This window comes from Chrysochloris asiatica, unplaced genomic scaffold, assembly GCF_000296735.1.
Source record: "Chrysochloris asiatica unplaced genomic scaffold, ChrAsi1.0 scaffold00038, whole genome shotgun sequence".
NCBI lineage: Eukaryota > Metazoa > Chordata > Mammalia > Afrosoricida > Chrysochloridae > Chrysochloris > Chrysochloris asiatica.
Window position 1 is genome coordinate 12,576,298 of NW_006408556.1, and position 17,228 is coordinate 12,593,525.

The following is a 17,228-nucleotide window of genomic DNA, read 5'->3' on the forward strand; positions in this document are numbered from 1 at the left end:
AGGCTGGGGTCACATTGAGGGTCTCTGAACTCCCTCGAACTGTCTCGCAGCGTTGATTCCCCACCTCCACGCCCCTGAGAAAGGGCTCACAATTCCAGACTGGCAGACTGGCACGTAGCGAGAGTCCCCGTCCCTCCCCTTTCTCCATGCACCCCCACCCTAGAAGGCCTGATCCCAGTCTGAAGCTGAAAGAAGAGAAGCGCTCATTATCTTCAAAGCTGGTTTTCGGACACAAATTCCCACGCACAGTGGATGGGGTGGGGGTGGGGTGGGAGGGATGCTCCTTGGGGTGTGAGGCTGCCACGGGACAGAGTAGGGAAGCACGCAAGGAGAGTCCGTAACCGGATTTTCCAGAGGGACAACTTCTGGCAGGGTGGGCGGTGGTCTCCGAGCTCTAGATCTGGGACATCTGGCTTAGGACCCCCAGACAGAGGCCGAGGGGGGCTAGGCGAAGGTTCCTGAAGAATCTGCTCACCCTCCTCTTTGAGACAACAGAATTTGTGGGCCGCAGTTATCCCGACGATTGACCCGAGATGATGCAGTCACAGTGGTTTTTCTCTCTTCTAATTTGTCGCAAACTTTTGCAGAGTTTAGGAAAGGCGAAAGAAGCGCGTGGCCCCTATGCAACCCGCGGGTCTCTGGATCTTGAGCGGGGGCGGGGTTGGGGAGTCTGGGGCCTCACTTGGAGAGAGAAAAAGCGCGCGGAGGAAACGCGCCGAGTCGGCTTCCTGTGGGGGCTTGGGCCGTGGCGCCCCGCGGACAGACGTGTCCGGCCCGCAGAGCTCAGCTCGGCGCGAGGGAGGGGACATGGGGGGAGGGGTGCTGGGCAGGGGAGGAGGGGCGGGAAGAGGGTGGGTCGGAGGGGAGAGGCGAGGCGAGGCGAGCTGGGGAGGAGCGAGGGGGCTGGAAGGAGCCGAGGAGGAAGGAAGGGGGCGAGCGGCGCGAGCTGGCGCCGAAATGCTAGAAAGGAGAGAGTGAGGGGCGGGGGCGCCGGGCGAGCACCGAGTGGCCTCCGGCTGGGGCGCTGGCTGAGCGCCTGCTGCTGGCGCGCATGGAGAGCCCCGCGCCGTGACCCTGGCGGCGCGACAAAGTAAGTTGGTCCGTGGCCGCGGTGGAGGGAGAAAGGGGGAGGTGCGCTGGACCCCACTGCACCCCCGCCCCCATCCCCTCCGCCAGTGCCCCTTTCTCCCGCACGAACTGGTGAGCTGGCGCAACTCCTGGTTCCTGGGGGAAGATCTACTGAGCCCTGTGTTCCGCAGGTCCCGGGCCGATGTCCCAGGTGAGTGGCCAGCGCTCCCCTCACCGCGACGCGCCCCATGGAGCCCCCAACACAGACCCAGACCCAGGTAGGATGGGGATGGAGAGAGTTTGGGCGAAAGCCAGGTAGACGGCTGGGGGAGGTGGGGTGAATTCTCAACCGAGACAGTCTGAAGTTTACGTGGGGGTGGGGTATATGGGAATTATATAGGGAGAACCGGCTCCTAGGAGAGTGGAGGGCGGGGGTTAAGGACCCTGATCCCGAATCCAGACGGTGGCTGCGCCAAGTTGGCTGTAACCCGTAACCCCCACCCCCAACACCAGACACTCACACCGTGGTGTCTGTCTGTCGGTCTGGGATTTGTATCCCAACTGGTACTGCCCAGTGTGTAAATATTTATGGGGGCCTAGGAGGGAGGTGGGGGTGTCTGAGTCTCTCTCCCTCCCTTCCCCCAGCCCAACCCAAGCTGAGCGCTTCCCAAAAACTTCTGTCAGCGCTGAGCCTCTGCACTACCGACCTCTACACTCTAACTCACTTTTCTCCTTTCCTGGGTCAGTCGGATCCCACCATCCCAACATAGACAAACACTCTTGTTTCCACCCAGTAGCTGCTAATTCGGGTGCTCCACAACGGGGTCTGTATCCTAGCGCAGTTTCCTGAGGGAATCTCCCATCCATAGCCCTCACCAGACACATTTGTAAACTGAGCCAGGGAGAAGTCATGAGCTTCAGGGATACGTTGAAGGAGGAAATGGGGCCTAGATTTCATGACTGTAATCCCACCTCTGTTGTTAAGTACCCTGGAGTCCGTTTCATACCATAGCAATCCTGTATAGGGTTCCGCGGAGCTGCTAGTGAGCTTGAACCACCAACCTTGTAGTTCTAACCAACATTGCAGTCCAGTGCATTAACCCACAGCACCACATGAGTACTCCAATCCCACCTCTGTGTTGATGTTATATGCCGTGGCGTCGGTTTTGACTCATAGTGACCCTGCACAGGGTTTCCAAGGCTGTAAGTCTTTACAGGAGCAGAACGCTTCATCTTTCTCCTGCGGAACAGCTGGTAGTTTCAAACTGCTGACCTTGCAGTTCGCAGCCTGATTCTATCCACTACGCTACCAGAACTCCTTAATCCCACATCTAGTTCAGTCTAATTCGCACACACCTCATTCTCCCTCTCTCCCCTCTCTGATTCTTTTAATAATGACTGTCACTGCCCTGGATGCTGACACTAACTCCCTGTGTGGCCTTGGACAAGTCCCTTCCTCTCTAGGGCCTTAGTTGCTCCTTCCACCCACAGGGGCTTGCTGCTGTCAGCCCAGCTAGTCTCTAGGTCCACCTGGTATGGATAGTGGCACTCTGGCCCCCAGGACTGTGGAGATATAGGGGGTTCTCCTTAACCCCCAAGTTTAGGAGTGAGGACAAGTGAGAGAGTCTGGCCAGCAGCCAGCGTGTGTACTTGAGTTTATGTTCTGCTGTGCGTCTGTGCTCACGCTCAATTCTCTGTCTCTGTCTCGAGAGATCTCTCTCTATATATATATCACACACACACCAAGAACTGAATTCCTTCAGCTTGGAAGGAAAGCTAGGGCCAAGGGGCTGGGAAGGGTCTTCTTCTATGGCTGGGAGCCTCTCTCCCCTCCTCTCTTTCCCAGCCTATCACTTTCCCCCATCCTTCCATCCTCCCCTACTTTCTTTCCCCCACTTAGCTATCTTCTCTGCTCCTTCCTCCACTCTCCTCCTGCTACAAATCCCCTCCCCTACCTGACCCATCCTGGAGAGGAGGGCTAGATGTGCTCTGGGCAGGCAACAAGGTCCAAGGTAGGCCACTGGGAGGGTTAAGCCTTGGATTATAACTTGAGGCCCCCCAGCCCCCCAGTAAGCCCCCTCCCCAGCCTCGGCTGGGTCAGACAATACTGCTTTCATAACACAAGAGGCCCTGCTCTGCTGCAGCCACCTTGGGAGAATGAGCCTGCTGCCCAGGAAGCCCAAACCGCAGGAGACCCAGCCAAAACCCCACAGACGCCTGAATTGGAGACCAGAATCCCCCACGCTCCCTCCTGAGCGCTGACAGATGAGCAAGGCCACAGCGCTACTCCTGGGGGCCCTGCTGGCAGCACAGCCAGGGAGCATGTAGACCCTATTCTAAGTTGCCCAAGATACAGATGGGGCACAGGGGACTCAGGACAGCTTAGCCTGAGGCAGGTGGCCAAACCCCTACACCCTTGGCTCTCCGCAGTGGCCTCCTCCCTACCCACCCCTAAGAGCCCCAGGAGCCTGGCTCCCTAACCCACAGCAGATTTCTGCCCAGCACTGGGCGTCGCATTCCTGCTCTAGGTTATAAATTGAATTTCCTGGGGAATTGGAGCCTTCGGACCTAAAATAAAATCAAATTGACCCAGCCTAACTGACCAGTTCAGGCCCTCCTCAGTCCTCAGCCTGGTGCCCTGGGACTCCAACCATTGGATTCACATGTATCAAAGGAGGCCACATTCTCCTGCCTTCTTGAGGCTCAGGGCCCCTAATGCTTGACCCTCGCTCATTCTCTCTCCTTCCCCTTACCTGGAGCATTACAAACTTCAGAATTCACCAACAGACATTTGCTGAGTGCCCACTGGGTATGCAGAGATGTGTACCAACGCTGCCCCCAAGCCCAAGGGATTGAGTCTGGTTGAGGAACCGTGCTACCAAGTTATAATAAACACCAGGAGACACGATGCCAAGTTCTCAGCAATTGGACCTCTTAGAGGAGGGACTGTAGCTAATTGTTGTTGTTAAGTACCGTCAAGTCAGTTCCGACTCACAGTGACCCTGCATAGGGTTTCTAAGGTGAGTTTGAATGCCAACCTTGTGGTTCAAACCAACGTTGCAGTCCAGTGCTTTATCCCACAGTGCCAGGGAAAGCTTCTACAGGAAAAGGTGAAACTCAAGATCGATTGTGAAGGTGGGTGGGATTTGGGGAGTAGGAGACAAGGGAGGAAAGAGCCTCTGGTTAGAGGAACAATGTAACATATAAGACTGGTCAGAAGGCCCTGGATGGCCCAGTTCCTTTTGAGCGTGGAGATCAGTTTGCCTGGATTCCTTGTACAGTAATTAGATTGACGCTGTAGACTAAGCCATTGAACATCAGGCTAAGGAGTGATTGAAGTGTGAGGTTCCAGCCACTCCTCTAGGACCAGATCACATCCTGGCCCTCTTTTGCCAGAAATGGTCAGGGCTACATGAAGGAAGCCTAGATCCACTGTCCACAAGGACAATGGAGAGGGCTGGACTTGAGGGGCCAAACGTTGGCGGTCCTGAAGATAGGCTTCTCTTTACCCCAGCCAGAGACCTTGTGGCTGGAAGCCTGTGAGCACTGTCCAGGCTTAGAGAGTGAATCCATACATCTAGAAGAGGTTCCTCTACTCTTGCTAGGTGCAGGACCACCCCTCAGCTTAGTGACAGCAGGCAGCAGGCGCACACAGGGTCCCTGCTGAGATTATGGGTCTCTTAGCCCTGTCTTCTTGAGCTTATAGATTTAAACATGACTCTTCCATTCCCTTTGGGGCAGGTTTTCCAGAACTCAGGCCAATGACCAGAACCTTAGCTAATGTGGGTATGTGCGAGTTTCTTGGTAAAGGGACAGCTCAGACTTTAGTCCTAATTCCCAGGAAGAGAGGGGACTTTCCTAGCCCCACACTTTGGCCTCCAGAGGCATCTGTGTTTCCCCCTTGTGGACAAGGACCCTACAGAGGAGGAATATAGAGCTGAGGGCTTCTGCTCAGAGATATCACCAGCATGTATGAAACCCTTGTGTGAATGAGAAAATGGAGCCCTCTTCCCCCCACTCATGGAGCTGGTGTGCAGCTGGAAGGAAGAAGTGCCAACCAAGCACTCCAGACTTACCTACCTCACCCTTAAGTAGGTGCTGTTATGTAGGACATAAATCGCACATCCACACAGGGGCCCTTTTTGGCCTTTGCAGCGACCCCTTCTCTCTCGCCCCTCCACTGCTACCCTTTTGAGCATCTCTATAGAAGTTTCTCCGAAAAAATATTCTTCCCACTGTGAGTGGGCCATGGGGTATCTCAGTCACAAAGAGGAGAACTGGGCTCTTTGGACTTCTTGATGTGTGAGCACTTGGGCTCCGTCTCCTGCCATGTCTGCTCCAAGTCTGTGCTGTTTTCTGGACCAATGTCTTGGGATCTGGACTCTTGGTGGCAATTTCCCCACTTGTATGCAGGTCAGGTCTTCTGTAGTTTCTTCTTCCTTCTTATTCTGGTCCTACGTCTCTGGACGCTCCTGGTTCTCATTCCTCTCTGAGTTTTTCACAAGGGCCAACGGCATTCTAACATGGCAGGCTTCTTACGGAGTGGCCCCCATCAGGCCTGGGTCTCAGCTCTTTATGCTGTCTTCTTCCTGCTCCCCCCTTCCCCGCAATTTCAAGGCTGGCAGTACTATAGGTGATGCTTAGAAGAGACTGCCCCAGACAGTGGAGACAGTTTGGATGAAAAAGGTAGATATGGGGACTCCATTCTTCTTGCCTTTTCCCTGGCCTCCCTGTTTCTCCCACCCTGGAGGACAAGAAAGTAGAAATCCTGGTTCTCCCTCCATGACAGGACTGATGGTGTTGCCACTATGCATCCTGATGACCTTAGAAGAAATCTCTCCATGCCCCAGCCAATGTCCTAAACTTGCCTGCCTTGACCCACCAAAGGCCTATGGCGTCTCTCTTTTGCTCTGCAATTGTTCACAGCTGTTGACTCCGAGGTCTTGGTTCCTGCTGTTGGTATTCTCAAAATGCCCTTTTCCCTTTCTTTGCTAATTCTTCAGGACTCAGTGTGGCCATTGCCTTCTCCAGAAAGCCTAGTCACTCCTTCCCTTGCCATCTAAGCTAAGTGCCCATCGTCTGTGCTTCCACAGTTCTTTCAGAAAATCCAGTTACCATCCAGCCGGCCCTGACTGACGTGTGTCAGACTAAAACTGTGCTCCACAGGGTTTTCTCATATTTTAATTTAATTTTTATTTTTTTAAATTGGGACTGTGAATTGGGTGAGGGTTTACAGAGCAAATCCATTTTTCATTCAGTAATTCAGACACATTTTGATCCATCCATTGATTACCATGCCCACAATGTAACGTCATTTAATCCACTTCCTCCATGTTTTCCATGGCTGATTTTTCAGAAGTAGGTGTGCAGGCCTTTCTTCCAAGGTACCTCTTGGTTGATTTGAATTTCTAGCCTTTCTTTTAGCAGCTAAGCATGTTAACTGTTTGTACCATCCCCAGGACGCCATTACTCTGTGTCCCAGTGTACATGACAGCCCTGCCTCTCAGCCCATCAGAGAACTCCTGAGGGATGGCCTTGTTTTTCTCATTGGCTATCTCTAGTGCTTGACATATTGTTCAGTGAATCATAGGTGCTTAATAAATGTTTCACTAAACAGCATAGGAAGAAAGGGAGAGAAGGAAGAAGGGTAGGTGAGCTGGCTTACAGATGACCCCTGCATGCCAGGGAACCACCTGAGCAGTTTACTTACTCCTTGAGACCCTGAGAGAGTCACATTAGGATCCTCCTTTACAAATATGTCATGGTAACTTGCCTAAGCTAGTAGTTAGTAAACACCAGAGCTTGGATCTTCCAGGCCTTTCTCATCACACCACAGGTGCAGTTGGGACTCCTGGTTCAGGGCCTGGGCTTATGACAAGATGCCTCTGGGGGCCAAAGTATGGGGCTAGGAAAGCCTCCTCCCTTCCTGGGAATTAGAACTAAAGCCTGCACCTCCCTTTTACTGCAACCTGGTCTTAGCCCCAAGAGTCCCGTCTGAGTTGAAATGGACCGGACTCAGGATTGGGAGAGATACCATCTAACAGAGAACACATTCCTCATTGGGTGTCATCTCTGCCTGCTCCCCCTTGCTCCCGACAACTGTGAGATTTGGGAAGAGGTAACCAAAAGGTCAGTGGTTGGAACCCACCAGGGGCTCTGCCAGGGAAAAGACCTGGTGAGCTGCTCCTATGAGTCTTGTTATTGTTGTTGTTGTTGTTACATGCTGTCGAGTCAGTTCTGACTCATAGTGACCCTGGAGAGGGTTTCCAAGGCTGTTCATCTGTACAGAAGGAGACCTGGTGATGTACTCAGTTACGTGTTGGGCTGCTAACCACTAGGTTGGCAGTTTGAGTTCACCACTCACCCCAGGGAAGAACAATGAGGCTTTCTACGCCAGTAAAGTCTCAGAAACCCTACATAGGGTCACTATGAATCCGAACAGACTAGATGGCATACAACCACAAATCTTGATGAAAGCAGAAAACCTCATCTATCTCCTGCCCTGTAATGATTGCAGCCCAGAAAATCCTTGGGGGCAGTTCTACTCTGTCCTACAGGGTCGCTGTGAGTCAGAATTGATGAGATTCACATGGTCAACAACAGCCAGCTTCAGTCTGGGTGGTCAAGAGCCCCGTTTTGCTGGTCCCTCATGTTTCCTATTTTGTTGGTCGCCTCCTCTGATACCTGGAACACTACCTGGTTCAAGGCCCTTGTCACAGTCCTGGTATGGACTATAGCATCTCCTGCGGTAGGGTGCTTTCTTCCCCAGCTGGGTTACCCTCACAAGGCCTTTCACTGTTTCCCAGCATCCTCCGTCTTTCTATCTCTGCCCCCCCACACACACCTGTACCCTCTCCATTTCTTCCCTCCCTTCCTCAATTATTTTCACCCAGTGACTCCCAGGCCCACCCACTGGGTGACCTCACCCAGTCCCTGTGACCAAATCTGCTTGGGGATATGTTCTGAGGGTGCATGAGGAAAAGATGGGCCCCTTCCCATGGTAGGACTTCAAACAGGCCAGAGTCATGCTCCCCAGAAGACCACCCCTGCTCATGGGCCCTCCTCCCTCCTCACTCCCCCTCTTTCTCTCCTCTCAGGCTGTCTCCTGTTTGCTCCCTCTGCCTCTTAGGATAAGCCCAGCCCCTGTCTCTGGGCAGGTGTGAGCACACCAGCCTGGACCTGCCTCTCTCTGCCATTCACATGGGGCCTGTGCACCCACATTGCCCCAGCAGTGCGACAGTGGGGGGAGGGGCATGGAAGGGCCCCAGGAACTCTGAACTGAGGAGATTCCTTAGAGATTTCAGAAGGCCAGAGGTCATGGAGGAATGCTGGTAGCCCATGGAAGAAGCAGAGCTATTGGATCCTCCCCTCTGGATGCTGTGGTCCCATCCTGCAGAGCTACATACCCAAGACTTCCCTAATCAATCCTTCTAATCTTCTTTCTCCTGTTCTTTCTCTCGGGAGATTAAAGATGTATGAGGCTGTTGCTTCCCCCAAAGGTTTACAGTCTGGAAACCCTAAGGAGCAGTTCTTCTCTTCTGTAGGGTTGCTGTGAGTCAGAGTTGACTCAGCAGTAGCGGGTTTAGTTGGTTTTCGCTCTCATTTGTGGAGACAGCTCAAAGAAACACAGCATATGTGAGCCCCTCTCTGTTCTCTGTTGTTGGTAAGTGCCGTGGAGTCAGTTCCAATGCATTGAGACCCCATATAGGGTTTCTGAGGAGCAGCTGGTGGGTTTGAACTTCTGACCTTGTGGCTCGCAGTCCAGTGCTGGCCCTACAGTGCCACACCAGGAGTCCTTCTGTTCTCTGATTGGTTCCATTTCTAAGACAATTCTTGTTTCTCCATGTCTGTCTCTAAGTATCTCTTTCCTAGGCTCTGTGTCCTGTGTACAGTGCATTTTGGTTTTTGACTTTTTGGATTTCTCTGTGTCTCCTCCCTTGCTCCTTCTCTTTCTCCCCCCATTTGTGTGTGTAGGGTGGTATTCCCCCCTCTCCTCAGACCTCTGTCATTTAGATTCCACAACCTGGGTGAAAACAGCTTAGGCTGCACCCACCTCCCAGCCTCATCCTCACAGTGGCTGAGGGTGTGGAGTGCAGACACCTTCTGCTCCCTCCCCCCACCTCCCATCCCTCATAACCTGCCTCTCTTGGGCCCATGGATCCCTAGTCCTCAGGAGTTGTGGGTTTGAAGGTGGCTCCATTTCTGCCTTCCGCCCACCCTGGACAAAGGGGCTGAGTTAGTCACTGTAATTACATGTGGCTGCGGTTTGTCATTCCTCAGCCCTCTTGGGACATCTCCCCGGGCTCTCTTCCTGCCTCCTTGTTCTTAGGTCTCTCTGTCTTTTCTTCTCACTATCTCTCTCTCTGACTCAATTCCTCAATCTGTCTCCTTCTCGCTTCCTTGGCATCATGCTCCCTTCTCTGTTGCCTCTGCTTTTGACCCCATCTTGATCTTCCTCTCCATCACTGACTCTCCCTCTATTGTGGTGTCTCCTTCCCTGTCCCTGGCTGTCTGTCACTGGGCTTCTGTGTCTCTCTCCTCCTGCACTCCGATGCTCTATCTCTCTCTCTTTGCTTCTACCTCTCACTGCACTTTTGAGTCTTTCTCTCTGCCTGTCACTCTCCATGCCAGTCCCTATCTCCCCATCACTGTCTGTCTGTTCTCTTACTCTCTGTTTTTGTCTGTTTCCCCATCTTCCCTTTATACTACACGTCTCCGGCCCCTCCTCCCACTACCTCATACACACACGTGCACACACATGCACACACACACACCCTTGCTCATCCCCAGGTTGTGGTTGGGAGCTTTCTATTTTGGAGTGTGGCACAGTTGCCAGATATGGTAAAGACTGGGCTGGGTGACCAGTGAAAGAGAATGAGAAGAAGGGTTCATTGGGAATTCTGCATTGTGGGCAGGACATTGGGGCTGGGCCAGTGGGAGGGCACCAGGAAAACATGCCTCAGTTGTCTGCTTTTTCCCTAGCCCAGAATCTATCCCTCCTACCTGGGTTGGAGGTAGTAATAGGATCTGCTCATCCTGCGGAGGCAGCACCACAGGAGGGCTCCCTGGAGGAGGAGGCGCCCCCCATGCCCCACGGTAATGGCCCTGGGGCCTCCCAGGCCCTGGACAGCACTGACCTCGATGTCCCCACAGAAGCTGTGACACGTGAGTCCTAGGGAGCTGGGAGGAGTCGGGGTGTAACATGCAGGGGCTCCCCCAGAGAATTCAATCCAGATGGTGGGCAGAAATGCAGTAGGTGCCTACAGGTGCTCAGCGCTGGGCCAGGACTCCAGGAGAGACGTGTGGAAAGCTTTGTCATAACCTGTTGTGTATGGGAAGAAGAGCTGCACATACAATGTGATTGGTCAACAGGAGAGCATGGACAGCCTCTATGCAAAATGGTCCAGCACAGGAGAGACGAGGCTGGATGGAACGAGGTTCCTCAGGAGGATGGCTGGGGACCAGGCAGAACTCGGGGGGCAGGGGAGCCTGATGTATCAGGGTATCAAAGGTAGAAGGAAGGAGAAAAGCCCTCCCCTCAGTTGCTTTCAGGCAAAAACAAAAACTCCATTCCCAGGCCTGGCTTAAGGTCTCTGAGCTCTATCCTGGGAGAAAGTGATTCTCCACCCTTACCCTCAAGAGTAGGGGAAGGGACAGCCAGAAGCATTTTACAATTACTGATGCAAGTCCCCCAGATCGGTAGGCACATTCTTACTGTTTCATATTCTTTCCCAGAATGATCTCACATGCTCTTCAAACCAGCCTGTGGTAAGGCAGCAGGCTAGTGTGGCCAAGCCCATTTTACAGATGAGGTAACAGAGACACCACAGAGTTGCTCACCCAGGTCACAAGCCGGGAAACTCATGAATCCTGGTCCATTGCTCTTTTCCTCTGCCTGCCTGCCCAGCTGGCATGGTCAAGCAGAGAGCCGCCTCCAGCCAGGGCATCTGGGGCTAAGTTGGACTCCTGGAAGTCAGGCTTACTAAATCCCGCTAGTGCTCTGCCCTGGGCCGCCTCCAGACACACCCACCAGCAGAACTGAGAGAAAGAGGTCAGGGCTGTGGTCACAGAGCAGAGGGACTGGATGGGAGTTGGACAGACACTCCTGTGTCCAGGGACCCCGGGTGTTTTCTCTGTGACTCAGCCCCCATCCCTGCCCCCACTGCTACCCCATGGCTACAGCCATAGGCAGGCTGTGTGTCTGTCCACCTCTCCTAGGGCCCTCAGCTCACCACACACTCCCATCATCTCATTACTGTGCCCATGTTTTTAGGTAGCAGGGCAGGGGACACTGAGGCTGCCCAAAGTCTCAGCCCAGTCACCTTCCAAGGGCCAAGAGCTGGGGGAAGGCGGGCAGGATGAGTCAGGCCTGGCCACTTCCATGGCCTTAACCATTTGCCCAAATGCAAGCACCTGCCATACCTCAGGACCAGCAGCATGGGGGCTTGTCCCAGAGAGCCCTGTCTCCCAACCTCCTGATCATTCCTACTTTATGTTGGCCTCTGTTCTTCCAATCTCTATCCCCTCTCTCCTCCACTTCCTGGCTGTGAGTTCTTCAGCAAGTTTGAACTTCTCTGGGCCTTAGTTTTCGCATTTGTGAAATGGGGCCAGTTGTGGCGTTTTAAGAAATCACTATACGTCTATACATGAAGCTCTAAGCAGCCCTGGTGATGTAATAAGTTAAGTGTTGGGCTGCTGACCGCAAGGTCCATGGTTCAAATTCGCTCTGTGGAAGAAAGATGAGGCTGGCTGTTGCTGTAAAGATTTACAGTCTCACAAATCCAAAGGAGCAGATGTACTCTGTTCTGTAGGGTCGGTATGAGTCGCACCCGACTGGGTTAGGGTTGTGTTCTTTCTATAAAGCTCTTAAGCACTGTACCTGGCACATCATAATTGCTCAGAAAAAAATGTAAGCTACCAGCAGTTCTAAGAGTGGTAACTGTTAAAGTAACAGCCTAGCCCTCATCCCTTGCTTCCCAATCTCTCTGCCTCTGTCTTTGCCTCCCTGCCTGCTGAGTTCCACTAGTCCTACCTCTACTCCTATTAGCTGTGTGACCTTGGCCAAGTTACTGTACATCTCTGAGACTCAGTTTCCTCATCTGTCCAATGAAGATACTGCCCTAGGAAGACATGAGAAGATCTATTGTGGAATTGATTACTATGCTAAGAACTTAGAGCAGAGGCTGGCATGCAGTAAGCGCTCAATCAGTGCTCAGTCTTTTGACTACATTCCTCTAGGGAAGCCTGGAGGTCACCTTTTCCCCAGCCTTCAGAATACCCCAGACATCTCCCCTCAATGACAATTCAAATACCACAAAATGTCCCTAAGGGGCCTCGGGGCCAGAGGATTCTGCTGAGGAATCAGAGACCCTGAGCAGCACAGGGTGCCCAAGCTCTCAGGGCGCCTTCTCAGCCACGTCCTTCATAGACACACATACCTGCCCATCTCTCTTGAGACTGGAACTGTTGAGCATACAGAAAGTACAGGTGAAGTAAGGAAGCAACTGGGTGTATTTTTTTTCAGGAGGATGTTCGGGGTCAGCTTCTCTGCATTCCTCTGATAAAACTGAAGTTTGGCCCTCAGCCTGGGATGGGGAGTCATTGTTCCTGGCCTTCAGGGTCTCCCCGCCAACTTCCCTCTTCCTCTCTTCTCTCCTCTCATGCAGACCCCAAGGTCTCCCCTCTCTGTCAGCTGCCCAGACAGAAGCAGGATGTGGGGAAGGGGAAACTGGAGGCTTGCACGGGAGAGCTCAGGAGGAAGGAACAGGAGATAGAGGGGCTGCTGTGAGGAGCCCCTGGCTTCCAGGGCCAGGGCGTTGGACTCCAAACAGATGTTTCCAATAAATCAACCAGCACACCAAGGGCAAAAACAGCTGGGGGCTTGGCAGAGGCTGAGGTGAAGGTTAACCGCTTCGTTGCTGTTCTACCTCACCCCAGCCAATCCGCCCCCCAACACACAATTACCAAATCCTAGGATCCCAAGAGCAGGAGAATCTATTTCACATGGGGTGAAAAGACCACCTGGGTGGGGTCCAGAGTCTGAGCTCCTCCCTTTGCCTTGCATCTCTGTCTTCTCTGGAAAACCAAGCAGGACTGTGTGTGAACTGAGCACTGGAGCCGGCCCAGCTCTTCTGCTTTTTTATGATGTGCTCTCTGGCCTCAGTTTCCTCATCTGCACAATTTAAGTCTGGCCAGGTGGTATACCTAAGAACAGAGCAGGGCCCCCCAGAAGCTGGGTGGTTTCCACTTTTCCCCATCACCTTTTCTTTCATTCTCCAGGCCAGCCTCAGGGGAACCCCTTGGGCTGCACCCCACTACTGCCGAATGGCTCTGGCCACCCCTCGGAGCTGAGTGATGCCAGGCGGGTGGGGAATGGTGCCCTGGGTGGCCCCAAGGCCCACCGGAAGTTGCAGACGCACCCATCTCTTGCCAGTCAGGGCAGCAAGAAGAGCAAGGGCAGCACCAAATCTGCCGCCTCCCAGATCCCCCTGCAGGCACAGGAAGGTAAGTGTTCTCCATCCCACCTTTCCAAAGCCGAGCTCTTCAGTCCATGATCTGCTTTAGCATCACTGGGCTGCTGGTTACAAGGGCAGATGCTCAGCCCCACTCCATGACCCTGTGCTATAACAAGCCCTCTGGAAGTCTGGGAACCTTGCAAAGGACACCGGTGGGGTAAAGTCAGGCATGTCATCAAGGACAGCCCTTCCCCATCCCTGTTCTCCTAGAGTTGCTGTAATAAGAAATGGAGCCATCTGAGCTAAGGCAAACTATGTCCCTCCATTTCTGCTAGCAGGAGTTTTCCTCAAGGGGTGGACCATCTGTTTAGAGAGAGCAGAAGAGCATTTAACAGACTAAATTGATGCCCCCATCAGATGCTTCATCAGGGGAACTATGTGGTGCAGCCATTGTTCCTGTGACACAGATTCTCTGTAGGGCCGCCCTGGGCAGCCAGCTTCTCTGCTCACCAGGTAAGAGCTGTCTGCTGCTCACCAGCTCCCTGACCTGTGTACAGAGAGAAAGCCCCCCGTCAGTGCTCTCGTTACCTATTCTGAAACCCTCCCACTGTAGAGAGCAGGTTCTGCCCAAACAGCCTTATTTGTGAAGGGCTATGCAGGGTCACTGTGGGCTTGTAGGAGAAGTACTGGACAGTTAACCATAAGGTTGGCAGCTAAAACTCTACAGCCGTTTCTTGGAAACACTATACATGTTCGCTAAGAGCCCGCCCAAACGGACTCAGTTGCACTTTAACAACGATAACAACATTGATGGTTCAGGAGCCCTGGTGGCATGATGGTTGAAGCACTTGGTTGTTAACCAAAAGTTCTGTGGTTCAAATCCACCAACTGTTCCACAGGAGAAAGATGGGGCCATCTATTTACGTGAAGATTTACAGTCTGGGAAACCCTATAGAGCAGTTCTCCTGTCCTAGATGGTGAGATGGAAGCAACTTGACAACAATGGGTTTGGTTTTTTTGGTATTAGTGGTTCAGTAGTCCTGGTCATGCAACCATTAAGCGCTCAAAAAGTGGGCGGTTCAAACCCACCCACTGGCTCCATGGGAGAAGAGCTGGCAGTCTGTCACATGAGGTTGCTATAAGTCAGAACCAACTCAATGTCACCTAACAACATGGAATGGCTCAGTGTTAGAATTCCCACCTTCCATATGGGAGACCCAGGTTCAATTCCCAGCCAGAGCACCTCATGTGCAGCCACTATCTGTGTGTCAGTGGAGACCTGAGTGTTGCTGAACAGGTTCCAGTAGAGTTTGCAGACTAAGACAGACTAGAAAAACAGGCATGATGATCTATTTTCCAGAAATCAATCACTGTGGATCACAGTGGTCCAGTCCACAGGGCATGATGGGGACTGGCAGCATTCTGTTCCATTTGCATGGGCTCAGCATGATTTGGGGTTGGCTCAGTAGCAGCCAGCAACAGCATTCATTGATTTAAAATGTGTTGGTTGTCTGCTGCTGTGTGCCTGCTGCTGTTGTGGGTACAGAGGTGACAGCCCAGGCCATGCCCTCATAAAGCTCTCTTGAGAATGACACAAAATAGGTCATCACTCTACGATGTGGTAAATGCAGTAATAAAGTCACACGAGGGAGATTATGCAAGCCCAAGAGGATACCCACACCAACCCAGAAAGTGGGGAAAGAAGTCTGGGAAGGCTGTCTGGAAGAAGTGACATCTTACTTAGCAAGTCTTACAGCGTGAGTAGGAGGATCTGGCTAGGAGAACATATACACAGAGTTGAGAAATGGCTTCCCATGTCTAGATTATCAAATTCAAGGTGAATGGTGGGAGGTAATACTGAAGGCAGGAAGGATTTCTTGAAGCCTTGAGGCTTCGTAAACTCTGCTGTAGACCTGGACGTAACCTGGAGGGCATGGGGAGCTCTAGAAGAGTTTTAAACAAGCTAGTGTTTTCATCAAATGTGCTTCTGAAGACAACGACTCTGATCCAGTTTGGAAATAGATTGCATGGTTTCCACTGTACAAAACCCTAATCCCTGCACACAGGAATAAGGGAGGCAGGCAGGGCTCAGCCGGACACTCTGTCCCAAGGCCTGGCCCCTTGAGGGACGCCAGCTCAGCATCCCCACAGCACAGCAGAAGATCAGAGCATGGACTCTGGAGCCTGCTGCCCTGGGTTCAAATCTCAGTTCCACCACTTGCTAGCTGTGATTTGTCCAAGGCAAGTTCACACATTAACTCATTTGGCATTTATTGGGCACCTCCTACTATGTGCCAGGCACTGTTCAAGGGGCACACACAGTGGGCAAAGACAAATCTGCCTTTGTAGAGTTCACTGTTTAGTAGAAGACAAGGATAAACATAAGATAATTGTGTAGTAATTCGGAAAAAAGACAAAGGAGGAAAGGGCAAGTGGGATGGGAGGTGTTGAGGTGGGGTAGCAGGTTGTGATATTAAGTTTATGTGATATTAAGTTTAATGGAGTGTAACTCGTGTACAGGGCTTAGGACAGTGCCTGGAACATGTCATCACTCGGCATGTGTGTTCAATGGATAAACTGAAAACAGAGTCACAAATCCAGACTGTGTTGGGGTAGAATCTCAACTCTGTCACTTACAGGGTAGATATGCTTCACCTCTCTGTGCTTTGGGGTTGTCATTTGTAAAATGGGACTCCTACAATCAGTCTCCACGGAGCTGCAGGGAAGGTTGCATAAGCTGGACACAATCAGGAGTCTGGCACACACTGAACACTGTACATCATGGCTGTCAAGGCTGTCGCCAGGTCCTGGTGTCCCTAGCAGGTTCACCTCTTTCTCTCCACCCACCTGCAGACTGCTGCGTCCACTGCATCCTGTCCTGCCTGTTCTGCGAGTTCCTGACATTGTGCAACATTGTCCTGGACTGCGCCACGTGCGGTTCCTGCAGCTCTGAGGACTCATGCCTCTGTTGCTGTTGTTGTTGCTGCGGCTCCGGGGAGTACGCCGACTGCGACTTGCCCTGTGACCTGGACTGTGGCATCCTGGACGCCTGCTGCGAGTCCGCAGACTGCCTGGAGATCTGCATGGAGTGCTGTGGGCTCTGCTTCTCCTCCTGACCCCTGCGGGGCTGCCACACAAAGCTTGACAAAACCCTCCCCCCACCCCCATTCTCTCCCTCCCACCCACCCCAGCCGCCGGTGAGAAGCAGGGTGCTCAGAGGGGCCACCTCAAGTCATGGGATCTGGGCCCACTGCAGAGAAGCCAGTGCCCCTTGCTGGCTTACCAGGGCCAGAGGAGACCCTGAGGACCGGGAGGGGCAGGGAGAGGGCCACTCCTGGCCCTGGTGCCGGAGGCTGCAGAACACTGTGAAAGTTAGGGGCAGGCAGCCCCTAGGCAGGGCTGGGTGGACTGGGGTTGCTTCCCTACCTCTCACTGTTCTGGGGCCTCTTCCTGCCCAGGCCCCAGGCGTAGAGGATAGCAAAATGTGAAAAGAGACACAGCCCCACCCTCAGCCAGGCCCCTCTTATCCCCTCCCTGGGTTCTAGTGGGGGCCTCACACACTGACCTGAGAGGGCTGGGCTGGGCAGGCCTGGGGGTTGGGCCCAAGGGGAGACCATTTGGGAAAGACTGGAAGGGGAGAGGGAGGGAATGGAGGGAGGGTCTGTTCTATTTGTTTCTGTAAATAAAGATTTTGTCCATCTCAGA

The 17,228-nt window shown here is 52.9% G+C and overlaps 1 protein-coding gene across 1 annotated transcript; it reads left to right on the forward strand.

The window, feature by feature from the left end:
• The first annotated feature begins 1,265 nt into the window (after positions 1-1,265).
• MDFI (MyoD family inhibitor) lies at positions 1,266-16,639 on the forward strand. Its single transcript, XM_006860445.1, has 4 exons — positions 1,266-1,346; positions 10,051-10,233; positions 13,348-13,572; positions 16,377-16,639. Exons 1-4 carry the CDS (start codon positions 1,271-1,273, stop codon positions 16,637-16,639), a joined length of 747 nt encoding a protein of 248 aa, XP_006860507.1. The 5' UTR covers positions 1,266-1,270.
• The last annotated feature ends 589 nt before the right edge of the window (positions 16,640-17,228 follow it).